Raw genomic sequence first — 23,769 nt, 5'->3', positions numbered from 1 at the left:
CTGTTTAGCCTTGAGAAAAGACGACTGAGAGGGGACCTGATCCAGGTTTATAAATACCTGAGGTGTGGCGGCCATAGCGGTGAGGCCAGTCTCTTTTCAGTGGTACGTGGAGACAGGACGAGGGGAAACGGCCATCAGCTGCAGCATAGGAAGTTTTGCACGAATGTGCGTAAGAACTTCTTCACGGTGAGGTGACGGAGCACTGGAACAGGCTGCCCAGGGAGGTTGTGGAGTCTCCTTCTCTGGAGATATTCAAGTCTCGCCTGGACGCCTACCTGTGCGACCTGGTGTAGGGAACCTGCTTTGGCAGGGGGGTTGGTCTCGATGATCTCTAGAGGTCCCTTCCAACCCCTACCGTTCTGTGATTCTGTGATATATGCAGTAGGAGAGCAGTGCTACCGTGTATGGCACAGCAGTGCTGTGTGCAGGCACATGGCTCAAGTTTTGATTCTCCACAGATATGACAAAGGAAGGATTTACAAGAAGAGGTAGTATTTACAGAGTAGATTGTGTAATATATTTGCTCCCCTTCCAGTCCCCCTAAAAAAAAAAAAGAGTGGGGGTTCTGTGAGACAGCATCCAGTCCAAAAAATGCTTGTCTTTTTTTTTTTTTTTTCTTTCCCCCCAGAACTTGTGTTTCTTTGCCTGTTAGTGACTCCTCATCATCCAGCTCTGCAGAGGACACCTCCTGCACATCGGATGTTTCAGTTTGCTTCTTGGCCACATGGCTTAATTCTGCTCCTAAGGTGCATTTGTTGCTTTATTCAGCATTTAAAAAAATGAGTGTTAGATGCCTGTGTTTGGACATATACATGCACTGAAGGGTTTCTTGGGACTGTTAGATAATCCTGAAATATTTTATGCTTTGAAAGTAATTACACGTGATATCTGGTCTGATTTTTTTTGGTGGCAGATGAGCACCTGGTTAAGATAATTCTGCTTTTTTGATGAGGAGGGAAAGAATGGGAAAGTGACAGCACTGAGATACTCCAAAGCTGGCGTGGAGTAAAGAGCACTGATCACCCTACTGTGATGAGTGTTGATGGTGATGTGTGAGAGGTGAGGTCTGAAGTTTTGTGATCTGTTTTTGGAAGCTGCCAACTATTCAGAATGTGCCCGGTCATACCAAAGTGAGAAGCCTATGGGGCAGAATAGTTTGTAAAAATCAATGGTGTGAGAAGGACGTGGGAAAGTGTTTGTCAGCAGTTACAGTATAAGGTATCAGACATTTCTTCAAGGACATGTTCTGGTTGATGTCACTTGTTAGAAAGCTGGGGAAGAAAATCCATGTGCCTGAAAAGATGCAGCGTTGATAGGGAATACATGAAAACTCTGCAAGGAGAGTGGTGAACATTAAGGTGCAGAGTTAGCGGATTGTAGCATGAGGAAAATGCTTCTAAAATGCAGTCGGTAAAAGGCAGTGGACGTTGAAGCTGCAATTTTAAGGAATTTTAAGGAAAAACGCTGAAATGACTGTTAGGTAACAGAACCTCCACCCACCCAACAGCGCTGTGCAGCATCGCGCCCTCCAGCAGCACCGTCTGCTGCGTCCTTCTGCTCCCAGAGAGCTGTGCTTGGGAAGCCCTGCCAAGTAAATGTTTCAGGACAGCCACTTCTGAAGTTACTCAGAACGCAGCGCTCCCTCCGCCGCCTCTTCCTCCTCCTCCTCCTCCTCCTGCAGGCACCCAGAAGCGGTACCTGCACGCACAGAGGTTGTGAACAGGAAGCTGTAAATCATTGGGAATGACAAAAGTTAAAACCGAGGGCGTCGTTAGGCTCCTCCTTCGCACACTGACTAATAGCGGAGGCCGTGCCTTAGTTCTCCTAATCTGCCCACTTCACAGCCTTTGCAAATGCTAGCGCTCAGCTTAGTGCAGACATGAGCGTGTGAATGTGCAAGGAGAGCACCACGCTGTGTGCTGTGTGCTGTGCTATGTGTTGTGCTGTGCTGTGCTGTGTGCCGTGTGCTGTTTGCTGTGCAATGCCATGTATTGCAGTACTATGCTGTGCTGTGCCGTTCAGTGCCATGCAGTTCTGTGCTGTGCTCTGCGGTGCATTGCAGTGCTGTGTTGTGCCATGTGCCTTGCAGTGCAGTGCTGTTCAGTGCTGTGCTTTTCAGTTCCGTGCAGTGCTGTGCAGTGTCGTGCAGTGCTGTGCTGTGCCATGCTGTGCAATTCCAATGCTGTGCTGTGCTGTGCAGTGCTTTGCCGTGCAGTGCTGTGCATTGCTATGTAATTCCAGTGCAATGCAGCGCGGTACAGTGCTGTGGAATTCCAATGCGGTGCTGTGCTGTGCACTGCTGTGCAATACCAATGCAGTGCATTGTTGTGCAATTCCAATGCAGTGTTGTGCCGTGCAGTGCAGTCCTGTGCACTGCTGTGCAATTCCAATGCAGTGCATTGTTGTGCAATTCCAATGCAGTGTAGTGCCGTGCAGTGCTTTGCTGTGCCATGCTGTGGAGTGCAGTGCTGTGCAGTGCTGTACCGTGCTGTGCAATTCCAATGGAGTGTATTGCCGTGCAGTGCAGTCCTGTGCACTGCTGTGCAATTCCAGTGCAGTGCTATGCTGTGCAGTGCAGTGCTGTGCAATGCAGTGCTGTGCAGTTCCAGTGCAGTGCAGTACTGTGCAATTCCAGTGCAGTACTGTGCTGTGTTGTGCAGTGCTGTGCTGTGCTGTGCACTGCTGTGCAATTCCAATGGAGTGTAGTGCCGTGCAGTGCAGTCTTGTGCTCTGCTGTGCAATTCCAATGCAGTGCAATTCCAGTGCAGTGCTGTGCCATGCTGTGCAGTGCCATGCTGTGCAATGCTGTGTATTGCTGTGCAATTCCAATGCAGTGCAGTAACAGTGCCATGCTGTGCAGTGCTGTGCTGTGCAATGCTGTGCATTGCTGTGCAATTCCAATGCAGTGCAGTAACAGTGCCATGCTGTGCACTGCCATGCTGTGCAGTGCTGTGCATTGCTGTGCAATTCCAATGTAGTGCTGTGCATTGCTGTGCAGTACAGTGCTGTGCAGTGCCATGCAGTGCAGTGCCGTGAAGTGCAGTGCTTTGCATTTCTGTGCAATGCAGTGCGTTGCTGTGCTGTGCATTGCTGTGCAATTCCAGTGCAGTGCAGTGCAGTGCATTGCTTTGCTGTGCTGTGCAGTGCAGTGCAGTGCTGTGCTGTGCTGTGCAATGCCTTGCAGTGTAGTTCCGTACAGTGCAGTCCTGTGCATTGCTGTGCAATTCCAATGCAGTGTAGTTCCGTGCAGTGCAGTCCTGTGCATTGCTGTGCAATTCCAATGCAGTGTAGTTCCGTGCAGTGCTGTGCAATTTCAATGCATTGCTGGGCTATGTTGTTCTGTGCTGTGCTGTGCCGTGCACTGCTGTGCTGTGCACTGCTGTGCTGTGCATTGCTCTGCAATTCCAGTGCATTGCTATGCTGTGCACTGCTGTTCAATTACTATGTAGTGCAGTCCTCTGCAGTGCTGTGCAATTCCAATGCAGTGCCGTGCTGTGCTGTGCTGTGGAGTGCTGTGCAGTGCAGTGCCATGCAGTGCAGTCCTGTGCAGTGCTGTGCAATTCTAATGCAATGCAGTGTCGTACAGTGCAGTCCTGTGCACTGCTGTGCAATTCCAATGCAGAGCAGTGCATTGCTGTGCTGTGCAGTGCTGTGCAATGCTGTGTAGTTCAGTGCCATGCAGTGCAGTGCTGTGCATTGCTGTGTAATTCCAATGCAGTGCAGTGCATTTCTATGCTGTGCAGTGCAGTGCAGTGCTGTGCAATGCTGTGCAGTTCAGTGCCGTGCAGTGCCGTGCCGTGCAGTGCATTGCTGTTCAATCCTTGTGCAGTGCAGTGCTGTGCATTGCTGTTCAATCCTTGTGCAGTGCAGTCCTGTTCAATGCTGTGCAATTCCAATGCAATGCTGTGCTGTGCTGTGCATTGCTGTGCAATTCCAGTGCAGTGCCGTGCAGTGCAGTGCTGTGCATTGCTGTGCAATTCCTATGCTGTGCTGTGCTGTGCAGAGCCGTGCCCTGCCTTGCAGTGCATTGCTGTTCAATCCTTGTGCAGTGCAGTCCTCTGCAGTGCTGTGCAATTCCAATGCAATGCCATGCTGTGCAGTGCTGCGGAGTGCTGTGCAGTGCAGTGCCATGCAGTGCAGTCCTGTGCAGTGCTGTGCAATTCTAATGCAGTGCAGTGTCGTACAGTGCAGTCCTATGCACTGCTGTGCAATTCCAATGCAGAGCAGTGCATTGCTGTGCTGTGCAGTGCTGTGCAATGCTGTGTAGTTCAGTGCCATGCAGTGCAGTGCTGTGCATTGCTGTGTAATTCCAATGCAGTGTAGTGCATTCCAATGCAGTGCAGTGCAGTGCAGTGCTGAGCAATGCTGTGCAGTTCAGTGCCGTGCTGTGCCGTGCTGTGTTGTGCGGTGCATTGCTGTGCAATTCTAGTGCTGTGCCGTGCCGTGCATTGCTGTTCAATCCTTGTGCAGTGCAATCCTGTGCATTGCTGAGCAATTCCAATGCCGTGCAGTGCAGTGCAGTGCAGTGCTGTGCAGTGCTGTGGAATGCCATGCAGTGCAGTGCCACGCAGTGCAGTCCTGTGCATTGCTTTGCAATTCAATGGAGTATAGTGCTGTGCAGTGCAGTGCACTGCTGTGCAATTCCAATGCAGTGCTGTGCTGTGCTGTGCTGTGCAATTCCAATGCTGTGCAGTGCTGTGCATTGCTGTGCAATTCCTATGCAATGCAGTGCATTGCTGTGCACTTCTGTGCAATTCCAATGCAGTGCTGTGCAATTCTAATGCAGTGCATTCCCGTGCAGTGCAGTCCTGTGCACTGCTGTGCAATTCCAATGTAGTGCTGTGCTGTGCAGTGCCATGCAATTTCAATGCAGTGCAGTGCGGTGCGGTGCGGTGCAGTGCAGTGCTGTGCATTGCTGTGCAATTCCAATGTAGTGCAGTGCTGTGCAGTGCAGTGCTGTGCTGAACATTGCTGTGTAATTCCAGTGCAATGCAGCGCGGTGCAGTGCTGTGAATTCCAATGCAGTGCTGTGCTGTGCAGTGCAGTGCAGTACTGTGCAATGCCATGCAGTGCATTGCTGTGCTGTGCTGTGCACTGCTGTGCAATGCCAATGCAGTGCATTGTTGTGCAATTCCAATGCAGTGTCGTGCCGTGCAGTGCAGTCCTGTGCACTGCTGTGCAATTCCAATGCAGTGCATTGTTGTGCAATTCCAATGCAGTGTAGTGCCGTGTGGTGCTGTGCTGTGCATTGCTGTGCAATTCCAATGCAGTGCAGTGCTGTGCTGTGCTATGCTGTGCAGTGCTGTGCAATGCAGTGCAGTACAGTGCTGTGCAATTCCAGTGCAGTGCCATGCAGTGCATTGCTGTGCAATTCCATTGGAGGGTAGTGCCGTGCGGTGCACTGCTGTGCAGTGCTGTGCTGTGCATTGCTGTGCAATTCCAATGCAATGCAGTGCGTTGCTGTGCTGTGCATTGCTATGCAGTGCAGTGCTGTGCAATGCCGTGCGGTGTAGTTCCGTACAGTGCAGTCCTGTGCATTGCTGTGCAATTCCATTGCAGTGCTATGCTGTGCTGTGCCATGCTTTGCCATGCTGTGCTGTGTTGTGCTGTGCAGTGCAGTGCTGTTCAATTCCAGTGCAGTGCCATGCAGTGCATTGCTGTGCAATTCCAATGGAGGGTAGTGCCGTGCAGTGCAGTCCTGTGCACTACTGTGCAATTCCAATGCAGTGCTATGCATTTCTGTGCAATTCCAATGCATTGCATTGCAGTGCTGTGCTGTGCATTGCTGTGCACTGCTGTGCAATGCCGTGCAGTGTAGTTCCGTACAGTGCAGTCCTGTGCATTGCTGTGCAATTCCAATGCAGTGTAATTCCGTGCACTACTGTGCAATTCCAATGCAGTGTAGTGCTGTGCTGTGCAATGCTGTGCAGTTCAGTGCCGTGCTGTGCTGTGCACTGCTGTGCAATTCCAATTGGGTGCAGTGCAGTGCTGTGCCATGCTGTGCAGTGCCTTGCTGTGCAGTGCTGTGCACTGCTATGCAGTACAGTGCTGTGCAGTGCCATGCAGTGCGGTGCTGTGAAGTGCAGTGCTATGCATTTCTGTGCAATTCCAATGCATTGCAGTGCTGTGCTGTGCTGTGCATTGCTGTGCACTGCTGTGCAATGCCGTGCAGTGTAGTTCCGTACAGTGCAGTCCTGTGCATTGCTGTGCAATTCCAATGCAGTGTAATTCCGTGCACTGCTGTGCAATTGCAATGCATTGTTGTGCTATGCTGTTCTGTGCTGTGCAGTGCTGTGCACTGCTGTGCCGTGCACTGCTGTGCTGTGCATTGTTGTGCAATTCCAGTGCGTTGCTGTGCTATGCACTGCTGTGCAATTCCAATGCAGTGCATTTTTGTGCAATTCCAATGGAGTGCAGTGCAGTGCTGTGCTGTGCTGTGCTGTGCTGTGCTGTGGAGTGCTGTGCAGTTCCAATGCAGTGCAGTGCAGTGCTGTGCAATGCTGTGCAATTCCAATGCCGTGCAGTTCAGTGCTGTGCTGTGCTGTGCAGTGCTGTGCAATTCTAGTGCTGTGCTGTGCCGTGTCATGCCGTGCATTGCTGTTCAATCCTTGTGCAGTGCAGTGCAGTGCATTGCTGAGCAATTCCAATGCCGTGCAGTGCTCTGCTGTGCAATGCAGTGATCTGGAATGCCGTGCAGTGCAGTGCCACGCAGTGCAGTCCTGTGCACTGCTGTGCAATTCCAATGCTGTGCAGTGCTGTGCTCTGCTGTGCGCTGCTGTGCAATTCCAATGCAGTGCTGTGCAGTGCATTGCTGTACTCTGCTGTGCAGTGCTGTGCAGTGCTGTGCAATGCCGTGTAGTGCAGTGCTGTGTAGTGCTGTGTAGTGCAGTGCTGTGCAACTCCAATGCAGTGCAGTGCGGTGCAGTGCTGTGCTTTCCATTGCTGTGCAATTCCGATGCTCTGCTGTGCAGTGCTGTGAAGTGCCGTGCCGCGCAGTACTGTGCTGTGCATTGTTGTGCAATTCCAATGCAGTGCCCTGCTGTGCTGTGCAGTGCCATGCAGTGCTGTTTTTTGCTGTGCCATGCAGTGCAGTGCCATGCAGTGTAGTGCTCTTCAGTGCCACGTAGTGCAGTGTTGTGCTGTGCAGTGCTGTGCAGTGTTGTGCAGTGCAATGCTGTGCCGTGCCTTGCAGTGAAGTGCTCTTCAGTGCCGTGCTGTGCTGTGCCATGCAGTGCAGTGCTCTTCAGTGCCGTGTAGTGCTGTGCATTGCTGCGCTGTGCTCTTCGGTGCTGTGCAGTGTCATGCAGTCCAATGCAGTGCAATGCTGTGCTGTGCAGTGCAGTGTAGTCCAGTGCTGTGCAGTGCCGTGCTGTGCAGTGCTGTGCTGTGCTGTGCAGTGCTCTTAAGTGCTGTGATATGCTGTGCACTGCTGTGCTATGCATTGCAGTCCAGTGTAGTGCTGTGCATTGCTGTTCAGTGCTACTGTGCTGTACCGTGCAGTGCAATCCAGTGCAGTGCAGTGCCATGTAGTGCAGTCCATTGCAGTGCAGCGCCATGCTGTGCTGTGCTGTGCTGTGCCGTGCCCTGCTGTGCAGTGCAGTCCATTGCAGTGCTGTGCCATGCTGTGCTGTGTGTTGCTGTGCCGTGCTGTGCAGTACAGTCCATTGCAGTGCAGTGCTGTGCTGTGCAGTGCTGTGCAGTCCAGTTCAGTGCTGTGCATTGCTGTGGTGTGCTGTGCTTTGCTGTGCAGTCCATTGCAGTGCTGTGCCATGCAGGGCTGTGCATTGCTGTGCCGTGCTGTGCTGTGCACTGCTGTGCAGTCCAGTCCAGTGCTGTGCATTGCAGTGCAGTGCTGTGCTGTGCAGTGTAGTCCATTGCAGTGCTGTGCTGTGCTGTGCAGTGCTGTGCAGTCCAGTACAGTTTTGTGCAGTGCTGTACTGTGCTGTGCATTGCTGTCCATTGCAGTGCTGTGCAGTCCAGTACAGTGCGGTTGCTGTGCAGTTCCAGTGGAGTGCAGTGCTGTGCTGTGCAGTGCTGTGTAATTCCAGTGCAATGTGGCGCATGCAGTGCTGTGCAATTCCAATGCAGTGCTGTGCAGTGCTGTGCAGTGCAGAGCAGTGCTGTGCAGTGCAGTCCATTGCAGTGCTGTGCTGTGCAGTGCTGAGCAATTCGAATGCAGTGCTGTGCTGTGCCATGCCGTGCAGTGCTGTGCATTGCTGTGCAATTCCAATGCAGTACAGTGCTGTGCATCGCTGTGCAGTGCTGTGCAGTCCAGTACAGTGCTGTGCATTGCTGTGCTGTGCTGTGCCGTGCAGTGCAGTCTAGCGCAGTGCAGTGCCATGCTGTGCCGTGCAGTGCAGTCCATTGCAGTGCAGTCCTGTGCCGTGCTGTGCTGTGCCCACATCTGGCTGCAGACGCAGGGCTCTCCATGCCTTACCCACCCACTTCAAAGCTTGTGGTCCTTCTTCCAGCTGTGTACTAAAAGGTTTCTTTGCATGCCAGGCCATTTGTCCATCATTGTCTGGGGTCCAAGCGGTGGTAAAATACCCTGTCACCGATCTCCGGCGCCCTGAATGGCAGCTTCTCTCCGGACAATTGGCGGCGGTGCCGAGAAATATTCCTGAGAGGATTATTTAACCTTTCAATTTAGGGGGCACAAAGCCCGGCTGATTAATGAACTTTCTGATGGGCTCCGATAAGCGGATCTATTTCTTTATTTCCTCCAAAAGTGATTCCTTCTCCCGTCCCATATTACTATAATCTTAAACATAAAAATGCGGCAAATAGATTAAAAAACAGCACTAAAGAGTTTATCTGGCTGGCAAACTGAAGGAGCTAAATTAAAATTGGTAATGAAAGCAGTGGCTGAGCCCTGTATATGTTTTTTAAATGCGGCGTGTATTTTGAAGAGACTTATTCTCTGCCTGCCTGGTAATGACTGCTTTTGGTGCGCGGTCCGGGGCTGGCTTCTGTTATCCCCCCAAAAAAATGAGTTGTGTTATCTGGATGACTGCAGACACATATGCATCCCCCTTTCTCACTGCATGGGCAGACAAGGTCGATAGCATTACAAGGTATTTGTGGCAGTGCTTGTTTCAGTTTTCAGAGCTGCCAGTTTTCAGCCAGATTTGAATTACAAAAGAAGAAGCTGGCATGAAAATTGAAAGGGTTTATCGGCTAGTCTGAAGCCTCATAGCACATTGCTTATTTATGCAGTCCATTTGCACCAGGAAATGTAGAAAGGAAATACATTTTAAAAATAAGGTCATAAAGACCCGAGATATGTTTAAGATGGCAAATAAAATATAGATACCTATAATATCTTTCCAGGAAACAGTTTCACTTAATGTCGCACGTTGCTTCGGAGCAGCGTTTGTGTGGCTGTCATAAATTTGCACGTTTGTGTCGCTGCTGAGATCGTCCCTGGGGATTGAGGAGGAAGTGTTTGCTAACTTAGTTTAGAATTAGAATGGAAGAAAGAGAGGTCTGTAGTTTGAGAGCTACGTCAGAAATAGTTGGAGTTTAATGCGCCATCCCATTTAAATAACGTTTTGCATCCCGTGTAAAATTAGCCATGGACGAATGGATAGATGCCACCACCTTTGGAGAAAATTGGGATGCCTTTTAAACCACCAAGATTCTGAGGCATTCGAGGATTGTGTTGTTGTTATCCGACCTATCTTGCATATATTCATGTTCTGTACAAACTTGAGATTTCTTTATCCGTTTTTCATAAAAGACTTCTTGAATTAATATTTTAGTGTATTTTTCTCTGCTCGTAAGAGCATCAAAAGATTACATTAATTTCCTTCAAGTGCGTGATGCATTTTTTGTCTTTCGCTGTAACGTTCTGACACAGTCGATAGTAGATGCTATTTGCATCTATTTAAAATGCATTAAATAAACATCGTATTTCTGAAAGAAATGACCACTTTACAGTGCCTGCGCTGCGGACTGAGTGTGTTACCTTCCTTCCTCTGGAAAGGGCTTTGGATTTTCTGACTGTGCAGCCAGAACTAAAATCCTGCCCATTTGATATAGATTATTTAATGTAAGGGAATTAAAAAAAAAAAAAAGAAGTTTAGTGATACTGCTGTTTGGTTGGATATTTCACTGTGCTGTGTTGTTGGGTGTTAGGATACATTTGGTAAGCTCCACCACTCCTCTTGGAAAAGCAAGTTTTTTCAGGTAGCTGACAAGATGGGGAAATTAAATTTGGTAAAGAAATGATGTGTTTATAATTGTTTGGACTTGTGGGGTTTAGAAGTCAAAACACGAAACGTGTATGTTTCTGGTGTATTAGTATGCATCGAGCCCAGTACGTTTCTGTCATGAATTTTCATAGGGATTTTTACTACGTAGAGCATGTGGCTTAATGATGCAATCACCTGATAGACTAGGAAGATTCCAAAGGAGACGTTCCAGTCTGTTGTGTACATAATACTTGTTTTAAAAATCTGCCTAATTAAGGAATTACCCAATGGAATGCGGGTCTATTGGGTGCATGACATGGTTAAAGAAAATAACAACAACAAAAACCTTTTGTATAATTACGACATAATACGGTATCTTATATTGGCAGTCTGTAATATACAGAGATGATCCCAACCTGCCACTGTTTCAGTCGGTGTACAGATAGATTATGATAATTTGTAAAGGGAAAATAAATGTATGTTTTTCGGTGTTGGAGTTGTTTGGATCATTTCCCTGTCCAGACCTAGCGTGCAAGCTGCAGCGTGTGATATTCAGTTGATAATTGTCTTCCAGTGGCTCAAGACATTGGTAAAGTCTGAGTGCTGGTGAGTTTTAGTCCAAGTCTTACGTCTTGTTCACCTCTCAGAGTGGGAATACTGCACTCATACGCTTGTTTTGTGGAGCACCTTCTCAGCACTTGAGGCTCCTGGCTGAGGCACTGGGCTTGATGCACACTGCCCACACACCCCAGGCCTCTTTCATTCTGCAGGCTGTCATTTGTCTTCGGAGCGCAGCAAGAAAGAGGAGTAAAAGCAAACAGACAGAGTAGGTGTGAGCACAGCCAGCGGTGTGCGTGAGAGGCACTGTGAGGTTTGGGGTGCTGCAAAGCAGCCCTGCAGCAAGAAGTCCTGAGGAGCCTGCAGAATTGCTGTCTCTCAGTGGAGCTGCCCCAGTGACTGTGATGGGAACCACAAAACAAGGGTGGGCCTTGCGCGGAGGCGGGACAGCAGCTGATAGAAGCAGACCAAGCGATGAAAGGCACAGCCTTGGTGTCATCTGGTGGTGTCACCTCTGGGTGGCACTGGGAGCTCTTCTGAGATGTGCCTGGATGTCAGGGGCTTTGTTGCTTCTCCACGTGTGGCACAGAGGCTGATCAGCCTGAGTCAAGTGCATCCTCACCAGTTCCTGGTGCACTGGTCGGGCCGTGGCTGCATCTGATGAATTCGTGAGGTCAGATGTGTGTCCTTGTATGAGCCTGAATTGTGAAGGATGCCAGTTAAGCATCATCCTTTACTTCCAGAGCTACTCTCGTGTGTGGCTTCGAGGTGTGCTTGTCAGGCAGGGGCTCTTGGAGTTGCACAGAAGTGCTGCTCCTGCCCCTTGGCACCAGTGAGGCCCGCACGTTCCGTAAAGCGGGGGAGCAGGGAGGAATTTACACCACGGAGGTGGGAAGGTTTTCCCGAACTAGCCAGATTGCAGATCATAAGTAGTAATGAGCTTCATAACGGCGAGCCCTCGTTGGATCTGAGTCGCAGCAGATAAGGGGAGCTCAAGGTCACAGAGGTAGCTGCCCAGCAGGTCTATTTGCATAAAAAATTACTGTCAGAAATAGGCCAGTGAGGCAGCCCTGGCATTTTGATCTCTTGGCCTTTGTCATGGAGATTCCTAGTTGAGAAGGGAGGAAGGCCAGTGTCCCAGATAATGATTAACTGTTTTAATGGCATTCATTCATTCATTCCACACTAACTACTCATGCAGAAAAAAGGGTTATGTAAAATGACATTAGAAGAAAAATCATTTGTAATCGTTGCATCAGGCTGCACTTTGAGGAGACATTAGGAGTAAATCCATGGCGTGGTAGGCTTATGCTTTATCTTCTGATATTTACTGAGTTTACTGGTGCATGAAAAGCTTTCAGCAAGAATAGCAGATGGGATGGACCTTTCATAGGTAATGCTATCTACCAGGTTATTACTTCTATATATTGATAGTGAAGTAATCTCCAAGATATCACCCTACAAATATAGATTATTTAAATGTTTGTAACAAAAAAAAAAATAACATAGAGAAGCTACGTTCATGAATAGTTTATTTTGTGCCCATATGGCTGGAGTCTTCAGATGCTTTTTTAAGCCTTAAGTAGTAAGAAAACAGAGGGTTTATAACACAGGTTTCCTTTTTGTTTGGCTACGGAAGGAAGTAAAGTTATGTAGAGTTGTAATCTGAGCAGTGAGCATTCAGCTTTGATTTCTTTCCTTAAATGTGACCTTTCTCATTAGCTGAACAAAAGGGAGTGGGGAGGAGGAAGGGGCTGGCTTAGGCCAGAGGCGAGAGGTTGGGTCACTGGAGTGTATGTCCCTAATAAATGGGGCTTCAGCACTCTTGTACAGCAGAAAAGGAAAACATCGGGGCATTTCTTGCATGCGGTTGTTCTGAAATGGGGGAAAGCAGCTCTGTGTGTACCCTGTTGGTGACATGGGGGCAGCTCACAGCACAGACAGCATTTGGTACAGCTGGTGCCTTTTGAGGCTCAGTAGGTGACTGGGAGCTTCAAGTGCATAGAAGTGTACCCCAGTGCGTACGAATGCCAAGTGTAATTTATGAGTCAGGTGAGTTCTTATCTGCTGCTGTGTATTTAACTTTTGGATTAGAATGAGGCACCTGCTGGAGGAGTGCGTGCACGCAGTTTGCTTACTAACGTGGCCATATAAATCACTGCAGTGCTCTCGGGAGCATGCTCCATGCCTGCTGGCATCCACAGGTCTGGAATTTATTTTCAAAAGTGCAATCCAAAATAGTGGGACGTCCTCCTTCTTTTTTTCCCTGGAAAGTAATAGCGTTTGGAACCCAAAAGAAATATTAATGAAGTTTCAGTACAAGAGCACCAAGAGCAGCCAAAATGGTAACTACGTTGGAGGAGCCCTATTCAGCAGATGGAGGCATTTTACCAGGCAGCATTTTAGAATTGCTTCTCTAGGATAATGCGTGTTTTTTGTAACTCTGCAAAGACCAAGCAATACAATCAAGTCATTTTCAAGTGGAGTTGTGACACATACTATGGACTAGCTGGCAGAACAGTGACACTGTGGTCTGGGCTTTATTTTTCACCACTGTGTGTATGGTGCTGGCATTCTGGTTGTGGAGATCTCTGGCAGATGGGTACTGGCCGAAGGAGTGCTTGGGGGCTTTAGCAGCCTCCCTGTGCGGGCATCAGCTGACAGCAGCTTTGAAAACAGATTTTCTAGAAGTCAAATGCCATGCAGTAGGAAGGCGGAGGAGGGTCTCAACTTCAAGATTTGTCTCTGCTTTTTAGGAGCCCTGGCCAAAGTGGAGATTGTCTGTGGTACGACTGTCCATATTGAAAACTATTTAGAATATGGGTGATTCTTCCAGAACACTGAACCCATAGATCTTTCCTCAGGGATTATGCAGAGGTTTGACTTCTTTCTTTGCTATGTTAAAAGGAGCAACCTGAAAAACCAAACCAGCTTAGTGACTCACTAACGTACCACTGTTCGCTGGAGACCTCTCACTGTAAGACATGGATGAGAAATATATGAGAAATCACTTCACTGGTAATTTTTTTTATGATCTGGGGAGTGTGAATCTGCAACACATCCTTAAAGTCAAGGCTGAAGGGACTCACAATCAGGTGACCCTACCCACCAAAACTTGGCATGAGAAGATTTCTGTTGCTTCTGCCTGCTTTTGAAGCACTGCTGTCTCTCTTGGAGGCTGCGCCTGAGGACGCAGCGGCTTTCAGAGTGGATGAGTGGAGTCGTAAGGGTTTAAAGACAAAAAGCTCTCGGTTGTCTTGAGAAGTGTGGCAGGTTCTTCCTTAGTGACTGTGCTTCTTGTACGGTTTTTGGAGCAGGTGTAGGTTTGGGAGCGCAGCCAGTGAAAGCGCCGTGTCTCAGTCACATCTCTGCCACGTTACTCTGAGCTCTGCTAGGAGGAATGCGCTCTGCAGCGCTGTGGCCATGCAGCTGGTGGGGGTAATAACTGGTGGCCCTGTCCCTCCCAGCAGGACATGACAGGCGGCGAAGGCTGGGAGGAAGGCAGAGGGGAGGCAGATAAATCAGCAGCCCATGTGCTTGTATTCAGGGCCAAAACAACATTGCCAGGTGGAATGGATACTGAGCATTCAGTCTCCGGTCTCTTCCCATCTCATTTGTGATGCTTAGGGTTAAATTGCTCTACGTAATTGCAGTACTGTCAGGAACCGTGGTTCTCTTTGAACCCAATATTCCAACGGCAAGTAGGGATAGATTGCTTTAAGCATAATAAAATTATGTAGTCACTTAATTTATTTTTAATTAAAATTAAAATACTGTCTGACCCAACTGTCACCAACTTCTCTCTTTCAGACAAACCCTGGACCAATCAAGGCAGCCAGATCCCACTCTGAGCGCTCTGCTGCCGCGTACTGCTACAACTGCTCCCAGAAAGGACATTTTGGATATGTAAGTCTCAGCAGCCTCTGCCTCAGTGCTGGGTGTATCTCTGGAATAGAAGCTCATCCCTATCCACAGATCATGGCTGGAGAAAAGAGCTGGAGTAGTCAAGCTAATGCTGCACGCAGGGTTGCTCTAATGAAGCGTCTGTGAGTCTGCAGCACTGTTGAAATCAGTGTAGGCCATTGTGCAGTGATTGCGCCCATCTAATTTTAAAGATGTGGAAAAAAAAAAGAGTTACTATGTCAGGTTTATTGGATTGGTTTTTAAGTGGGTCTGCTGGGAGGAAGAATATGTAACGGACGGATACTAAGCAGAGCTATATTTTTTTCCTCACATGGTTTATGGAATGAAACAGTAGTACCTTGCTGCCACATTCAGCATCACAAAAAGTTGTTTACAGCAGTCAGCCCAGCAACTGGAATTTCTGTTTTAGGAATTCTCCATTTCTACCTCTTCTGAGGCTGTTTGTAGCAGCTGAATTAAGCTTATTGGCATGCTGTAAGGTACAGAGGTGGTGATCATGAGCAGTAAAAATTGGAGTTGTGCTGCATCTTCTGGTATTAGTTCCAGACGTTTATCACCTTTTCTAGCCTCCCACCATGACAAGTGCAGCTCCGGCCTTGCAGATATCTAGCTCAAAAGGTAGAGGGGTATTTTTATAAGTCCAGTAGCCACAAATATTCTAGGAAATGAGTGTTACGTGTGTGTTGGTTAAGTTTATTGTTTCCCACTGCTTAGAGAGAGTAAATTGTCAGCAAATTCCTTCCTGCGTGTTCTGTGTGTTCACTCCTGAAAAGCGTGCCACTATTTTCATCTAAATTTTTAATCTCCGTGGATAATGAGTGGGACAGGTAGCGCAAGTTTGCTAGCATGTTCTCCTGGCTGATCTGAAAGAGGAGGAAAGAAAAATTTTAATGCCAAGCAGTCTTTGTAGACAAATGAAGGCATTCTGTTTGAGCAGTATGTTGAGGCCATTGTGTGTAATATGGACACGCTGCTGCCTTCACAGATGCCTTGGAAGAGCCAGGAAATAAGTGGCTCTTCCAGTCCAAGCTAGGTAGGAGGCAGCAGCAGCCTGATGTAACCTGTGGGAAATGCGAGCACTGCAGGCATGACCTTGGCTGTGGTATGTGAGTCCAATCCTTGACCTTGCGTGCAGAATGTCTGCTCAAGACATGGCTCCACGTGTGATAACAGTGCAAGACCTTGGCAATTTAGTCATGAGGACCATCTTGTTCTGTCTGGTATATGAGACTTCAGTAAAATATTCAGTAAATAAAAGTTTCCATAAAGGCAGCTCTGAAACCAAACAAGAACAGAATAAAGCCACTGATAGTAATGTATACACTGAAATGAAGATATGCAGTCAGACCTGGATTGACATGCTTGAACAAAAAGTGACAGTGATTGTTGGCAGTGGACGAAGAACAGTTTACAAAACTGCCACAAAAATGGCATTCAAGGAAAGCAGCAATACATGGTTATAAATGAGCTTTAAAAATAATTAGTTCATTTCTGGGAGGAGATGATAGTTGTTACTTGGATGGAATAGGTAGAAATTGTATAACGCAAGTAAGGGAATAAAGTGAGACAAGAGCAACATTTTACAGTTATCAGTGCTAAAGATAAGTCAGTATTTTCCCTAGCATGCAAGGAGCAGAAATAGCCTCAGCAGTGACTGAATGAAAATTGAGCAGTCAGTAATAATGCAGAAGGGCAGAAACTCTCACCAGATCTTTCAATATGCACACAGAAAAGCATCCCAGATGTGCACTGCATTATATCATGATCACTGGGTATCTGCCTTCAAATCACTAAACCTTCTCTTTGCAAATGGCTGTAGAAATGGGGCTGGTGGTCTGCTATGCATATTTATGGAGATCCAGCTGGAAAACAGGCAATACGTGTGAGATTTGTAGCTCTCACTGACTAAGAAAACTGAGGTCAAAATCAGTGTCTGTACTGATGCAGTGAGTAGCCCTGTCAGAGCTTGAAAATCCTGGCTATAATTAAAGGGAAAAAGTTTGGGGTTTTTTGGAGGGTTTTTTTGTTTGTTTTGTTTTTGTTTTTTTGCTTTTTAATATTTTTTTTAGTTAGTTTGTTGGGGTTTTTTTTGAAATTTGTTATCAGTAAACATTACTGGTGATGATAAGCATCTCTTAACATTTTTTCCCATTTCTGCACTGCAGGAGCCCTCCTGCATTGCCTTTCTTGAGCATTTAACGCAGAGGAATAGCAGACTACCGAGAAGAGAAGGCTGCTGTTAGTTTTGTGTGGACACAACACAGTGCTTCCCACAGCAGTCTGCTTCTTTTCGTCTTGCCATTTAATCTAGCTTAGGAACATTTGAAGTTCTATTTCTTCGTTAGAAGCAACTCAGGCAAGAGCAAAGAAGTCAGTAAATCCTGTGCCAGTTTGTGTGAGAAGGTGACTATGGAACACATGTGGGGGGTGTGCAGAAACTGAAGGAATTATGGCGTTAGCTGTCAAAGGTTCTAACACCTGGCAGTTTACTATATTTGCTGTCTTATTTATTATTGCAGTTGTATTTTTAAACTCTACATAGATGAGCTGCAGTGCTAATAAGGGAAAAGATCTTATTTTCTTTAGTAGACTTCCCATCACAGTCTATTTTGAACCATCCACACCTCCAAACCACTGTGTTTCAGGGTCCCTGGCAAAGATGTGCTCTTTCTGTGGGACATCTGTCTAGGACAGTTAAGGAGGAAGTAACACAGGGACACACAGCCCCTTACATTATTCAGGCTGCAGCAAGTTTTTAAGGCAGCAGGGATAAGGAGCTGACCAGTAGCTGCAGATGTGCTTTGCATTCACATCACAATATGCCACTCACACAGAAAATTCCTCCTGCAGGCTGGTAGCAGGTTCTGCTTTCCATCCTCTGTATGTCCCCTCCATGGCAAACACTGTCCCAAGAGCATCAAACAGTGCGAAGTGTGTGGCAGCAGTGGCAGCGTACCTGGGAGGAAGGGCACAGCACAGTGCTTGTTGGACATGGAATTGATTTTTCAGTGAAGTTATGTTTCAGCAGAAAAGAGGAGTGCTAATTTTGGTGGCACATTTATTCAGTTCACTGATGCTTCAATGTCAACAAGTGAGCAAAAGGAGAAGTGATGAAGGGCTGTATTTCTGCAGGGCAAGACAAAGGTGTTGTGTAGCATCCCAGCCACTGCATTTCACAGTTATCACAGAAGGAGAAATGTGTTTTGAGGTACCTCTGCATAAAGCCAAACCGTGTTGCTTTCAGTAACCTCCGTGGCAATGCTTACATTTTCTTCTGTTCAAGGTAGGCAGACAGCTTTGTGCCCAGCACGAAGCCTGCTCTTAGTTAGGTGCTGTTCACACGAAGCAGAAGTATTTCAGCTGTGCATCTCACTGCTTTCCTCTCCCTTAAACCTGAGGAGGTGAGTGGGGATCTAGGAGTGGTGAGGGAGGAGGTGTCTCTGTGGGGTGTGCTGGGTGCCTGTGGCCACTGAGTGGCTGAGGTGTGCAGAGTGAAATCTGGTCTGACCCAGCAGTGCTCCCTTGGAGGACACCACAGAGAATAATCCTTCTTTCGACTTCAGCCCAGCAAAGGCCATTTAAAGATGAGGTGAGGATATGAAATACGTATGAAATGCATTTTTAATGTATTGCTCCTCTAAAAGGGAGAGAGGAGGGTGCAGAAGGACACATAGGGAAGGGGAGTCTTAGAGGCCTTGTATGGCTGAAGTCACAAAAGCAGGAAGGAAAGCTGCTTAGATAGCGTGGAGATACAGTGAGCAAAAGCTCCTCATAGTTTATTGGGAATGGCAGGCCCAGAGCTTATTAAATCTGGGCAGCATCCAAGAAGTGGAGAGCAAATCCATAGGAAGCATAGCCAGGCCCACAGACATTGCCAAAACATTGTGAGTGCAGCAGGGAAAAAAGCCACATTCCTCAATCAGGTGTTTGTGACGTGGGCTCACATGTATGTGACCCAGGGAGCAGTGGATGGTTCAGGGCTCTCTTCCCAGCACACCCAATGTCTTTGCATGGCAGAACCTTCTGTGGGATCTGCTTTTGTTCTGCATCTGTAAGAAAGTGACACACAGCTCTGGCAGTGTGCAGAGGGGGCTGCCCTGGGCTCCCCATCGCTGCCTTCTCCTTCCTTTAACCCCCACCACACCTTTTGAATGTGCCACATTTCTGCACATGCATTTCCCTCCAAGGGATCCAGGTTTAAAAAGCCCTCCCACAGCTGGAGGGGTTGACCTGAGGAGATGGGGCTTGTGGTTGTGATGGAGAGCCAGTTGCAGTGGGAGCTGGCCCAGCTCAGGCAGGATGCCCTGTGCCCTGGATCTAGCAGCATGGTTGGCATGCACTCCCCTGGTATCTACCTGCTTCTAGTTCTATGCCTTGACGACTGCTGCAGATTGGTAATAAGTGTGGAAAGGCACGTGAGTCCTTCCACTTGCTGGAAGACAGCTGCAGGTTGGTTTGTGGAATGCATGTTTTTCTTTGTGTGTTGAAAGAACTGTTGAAAATCAGTAGAATTATCAGTAAAATTATCCGTTTTTAAAGAATTGCTTGCAGCATCCTCTGTAGGTACAGACCAGCACCTGCAGAATCCAGCTCATTTTGTTTCCCATGAAATCATAACTCAGCCTCATCTGGTTTGAAATGTGTTTTGCAGGAGTGCGCAGAAAAGCGCATGCGTGGAAGCGTGTTCCCTGCTTCTCCATTCATCCACTACTACGACAACGAACGTGACCTCAAGAGAAGAGCAAACAGGTTGAAAAGAAAGATTGCAGGTGACATTTTGGGAGATCCCTTTTTATTTTCAGTTCTGTGAAGTGTTTTCTCCCGGGCTTGCTGCTTTCTGAAATACTGCTGAATTGTTTCCATGTCTTGGGAAAAGCTGTAGGAATTTGAAAAGGTACTCCAGGAGTAGTAAGAGGTTTGTGACCTTAATCTTCTGTGTACCACGGAAATATATCATTTCAAAGCCCTAGGTGAGTGTTGTCAGATGTTTTAATTCTGCTGACACTGAAATGGTAATAAACTAGCAAGAGGAGGCTTAAACTGTAAGTCAGTAAGGTTCTTGTCTATGGGCAATAAAAAAACACCACAAAAAAATCTACCAAACTCAGACACCACGTAGAGGGAAAACTGCAGTGGCTCCAGCATGGGGCTTCAGGTTTTCATTGCAGGTACTGAAGTGAGCTGGTCTGTTTTACAGAACTGCAAGAAGCTGGCCTTCTGCCAGTGCAGCCAGAGACACCATGGCAGGAAGAAAAACATGGAGGGCACAGCTGCAAGAAAAAGCCTTGGGAGGAGCGCAGTAAACGTAACAAAGATGAGCATCGCAAGAAGAGGAAGTCATCATCCCAGGCGGACAAACAGAGAGCAAAAAGACACAGAAGTGATGTTGAAAGGGGCCACGAGATGGAGGACGACTTCCCTAGAGGGTATCATAAGCAGACATCCAGAGGCAGCAAAAAACATCACAAGTCTGTTCACCAGGCGCATGGCAGCAAGGAGTATGGCCAGCAACTTCTGGAAGCTGCTAAAAGGAAGAAGAAAAGGAAAAAACAGAGAGATGCTAGTCCTGATATCAATGATAATTTATTCCTTATAAAACAGAGGAGGAAAAGGTCTAAGCAGAAATTCTTCAGAGGAGGAAAAAGTCTAAGAAGAAATCCTCCTGCTGGTGAGGAGGTATATGGGAAGCACTGACAGTTGCTGGTCCTGACTCTGCCTGTTCTTTGTTTTTGTCACTCCTTACACATTGAATTTGAGTATGTCCCTGAGTGTGGGTGGACACACTCAGGCCCCAGTCACACGAGAAGCATCCTTCTCTGTTTCCAAAAGAGATGCTTTGTCTGTTCTGCACTGTTCACTTGGCAGGGAGCATTTAATATTTGAGTCTGGAATAACTGTACTTTTTCAGCAGTCCTCGTGTAAGTTTGCTGTATTTGCTTGTCATGTGAGGGGCTGGGCTGGGGAAGGCCCATGCTGCTTTGGGTAGGATTTGTTTCTTTGCTTGTGAGATGTAACTCTGATAGCAGGATCTTGGCACGGTGCTCATGCTGACACTGAAGGGAAGGGAAGCTTTTACATTAGCAGGAGCTGGGGTCCATGTGTGGAGATGTGCATGTTCCCATCAGCCACTCTCCAGGGTGCAGTCCTGTCCCTTCTAGAAGGTGCTGTGAGGGTGTTGCTTTAAGCTTTGGGAAGTGACAGTCTCCAGCCTCGCTCTGCAGTGTAGGTCCACCACCATCAGTGCCACAGCTCTGGGTGCCAAGCGTGGGCAAGCTCTAACTGACCACATTCCACCTCTTTGCTGACTGGTTAGAACAGCAGGAGAAAGCAGCTGAGAAAATATAGCAGAGTTTACATCTCATATTAGATATGTCACTGTTCCCCTTGGTGTGGGAGTTGTGTCTGCAGAAATGGTAGAGCATGAAAAGTGTGTTTGATTCCAGACATGATGTGCTAAAATTTAATAATTAAATTTATTTGTAAGACAGTTATTTTTGTACTGTAGAATTGGACGTCTATGTTGTTTAAAGTTTTGTAAAAACAAATGCTTGACCAAATGAATAATCCAAATAAAAATTTACATGGGGGATATCCAGAACCATTACTTTGCTCTACGTTGTCTTTCATTGGCAAGCAGAACTACTTAAGAACACACTATTTGCTTCCCTTATTTTGAGCTGAAACTACAGCGCTGTCAGGAGATTTCCTGTTTTTATTGATTCAGAACCTGTACTGCAGCATACCACTGCTTTTGCTAAGCAGGAGGAAGCAACTACCAGCACGTGTTCATAAAGTTAGCTGTCCTCTCTTTCTGCTTACAAAGAAATTTGAAAGAATCTGTAAGTTGTGCAAATGCAGGGTATACAAGGAGGATAAATCAGAAAGGTATTGCAGCACAGAAAAATGGGGGCTGTTTTTCTACCAATACTGTTCCACTCTCTGTAAGTTCCCCACTTTTTGTTTTTTTCAGGGACCCAAATGACGACACAGGTATTTCAGTGCCCATATTGTCTCTGTCCAGAGGTGTTTTCGGCAGACCTAAACCTATGTAATGCTTCAGAACTGTCAGGACTTGTCAAGGGCATCTTATTCAGAGCCCAGTGCCCAGTTTTGAGTAGGTGCCTTCGTGCTGGTGGCTGAAATTTCTTTCTTCTCAACATCATCAATTACTTGATTAAAAACTTCCTTTTGGCTGAAAAAAAATAAATCACTTTCACCCCTTATTAAAAATAGATATATCCTGAAAAGACCCCATCACTGAACTCACCTTCTCCCATCTGTTGTGCCTTACATCCCTTTTTACTTACCAACACATTTTCCTATTTGAACAAAAGTCTCCAGCAGCCTTCAGCTGGCACAGCATGCAGACTGCTAGATACAGAAGGAGAGTTTTGGATTCAGTATTAAGGTCAACTCCAACTCATCCAGCACTTGCACCATTCACTCAGTGGCCACCTGGAGCTCGCTGAGAGAATGTGTTCTCAGTGCTTCTGTCCTGTAGCACTTCCTTGGACAGAAGTGTTGTGATTCAGGGTGTTCCTGCAGTTCCAGATTCTCCATCTACAGGTGATGGGCAGCTCAGAAATCAGCAGAGGCCACTGTGTGCGTGCGCTGTACCTCCTGCACATCAGCAGCCTGTAGGGCTGCAAACCATATGCACTAAGAAAGTGTGACCAGATGACGAACCTCAGAAGACTGCGTGCTGGTGGTTCTGCCCACAGAGAGTACTAGAAAGCACAAAACTACAATAACAGGTAAGGGAGAATTCCCCTAAGCTGTAGTTAGGCAGATTTTATGGCGTCTCCCAGAATTTTTTTCTTTGCTGTTTTTGAGGCAAATGATCAGTAATGTTTTTGTTGTAGTTTGATTTGGTTCTCGTTTAAGATAGAAGTGACTCGTGGAATTTTGGCCTTGTCATTGTCTGCGTTGCACAATAGTGTGTCTTTGCTCTGGAGAGTTTTCACATTCACCATGCTCATTTTACCAAAGAACATCACGAGTCGGGCGACCACTGCTTCACTCCTCCAAAACTGAAACTGCTGTGTTTTCTGCAGTGTCCGAGAGACCAAGGACAGAACTGCAAGTTAACATCAGAGAGAGAGGGAGAGGAGTCCTTGATCTGTACAGGAGGCGTTTTACAGCTGCTGTGTTGTATGATGTAAAGGAAAACTTCACAGTCACTCCTAGACAAGAAAACCAGAGGAACATTCTTCTGGTGCCACCTGGGTGGTGATGCTCTTGAGAGGTTCCCCATGAAGATCTTCTCTGGGTCTCTACCCCTGAGTACCCTCACTTAAATATTCTGTTCCTCATTTGCAAAGCATCCCACAAGGAGATAAAAAGGCCAATGTACTTGCTGCTTATCTAGGTGTTATGCAATGTCTTAATGTGATGATGGGTTATTTAGCAGGCTAGCAAGTGTGAGAAGCAACAGCAGTAATGCAAAAATGACATGTGCTGAAAATGCCCAACGTAGGGAAATATAGAAGTGTCCTGAAGTGCCCCAAGCCACAGCTGGACCACGATACCACAAGCTGGTGGGGGGCTGAGGTCCAATCCAACCCAACCATGCTGTGATTCTATGATTCCATGATAATGAAGACAAGGCAAGGCAAGGAAGGGAGTGTTTCAGTGTTTTGAGCTTGGGGCTGGGAATGATAAGATCAAGTCCCTGTGGGTAAAGGGCAGAGGCAGGGCCAACATCCTGGTGGGGCTCTGTTAGAGACAACCAGGATGAAGAGATGGATGTTGCATTCTACAAGGAACTGGCAGAAGTCACAAAATCACTAGTCCTTGTTCTCATGGGAGGACTTCAGCTTCCCTGATACATGCTGGAAATGCAATACAGCCCAGAAGCAGCAGTCCAAAGAGGTTCCTGGAGTGTGTTGAAGATAACCCTGACACTGCTGGTAAGAGAGCCTACCAGGTGATGTGCCCTGTAGACCTCTAAGAGAAGGAATGGTGGGAGATGAGGTAGTCAGAATTGTCTTGGGCATAGCAACCATGAAATTAGGTTTTCTATTCTTGGTGAAGTCAGGAGGGGGGTCAGCAAAACCGTGGACTTCCAGGGGGGACAGACTTTGAACTGTTTTGA

At 47.3% G+C, this 23,769-nt stretch overlaps 1 protein-coding gene across 2 annotated transcripts in view; it reads left to right on the top strand.

Moving 5' to 3' along the window:
• The window catches only part of ZCCHC7 (zinc finger CCHC-type containing 7), a 111,362-nt gene extending 90,083 nt beyond the window's left edge, over positions 1-21,279 (top strand). For both annotated transcript variants that reach the window (XM_010726270.3, XM_010726269.3), the window contains 3 exons: positions 14,562-14,657; positions 19,327-19,444; positions 19,873-21,279. In XM_010726270.3, coding sequence (XP_010724572.1) covers positions 14,562-14,657; positions 19,327-19,444; positions 19,873-20,369 — 711 coding nt within the window. In that variant the 3' untranslated portion in view covers positions 20,370-21,279. The remainder of the gene's footprint in view (positions 1-14,561; positions 14,658-19,326; positions 19,445-19,872) is intronic.
• Positions 21,280-23,769: the final 2,490 nt, after the last annotated feature.

Source organism: Meleagris gallopavo, chromosome Z, assembly GCF_000146605.3.
Source record: "Meleagris gallopavo isolate NT-WF06-2002-E0010 breed Aviagen turkey brand Nicholas breeding stock chromosome Z, Turkey_5.1, whole genome shotgun sequence".
NCBI lineage: Eukaryota > Metazoa > Chordata > Aves > Galliformes > Phasianidae > Meleagris > Meleagris gallopavo.
The sequence above is the reverse complement of the archived record's forward strand: the minus strand, read 5'-3'. Positions and strand labels throughout refer to the sequence as shown.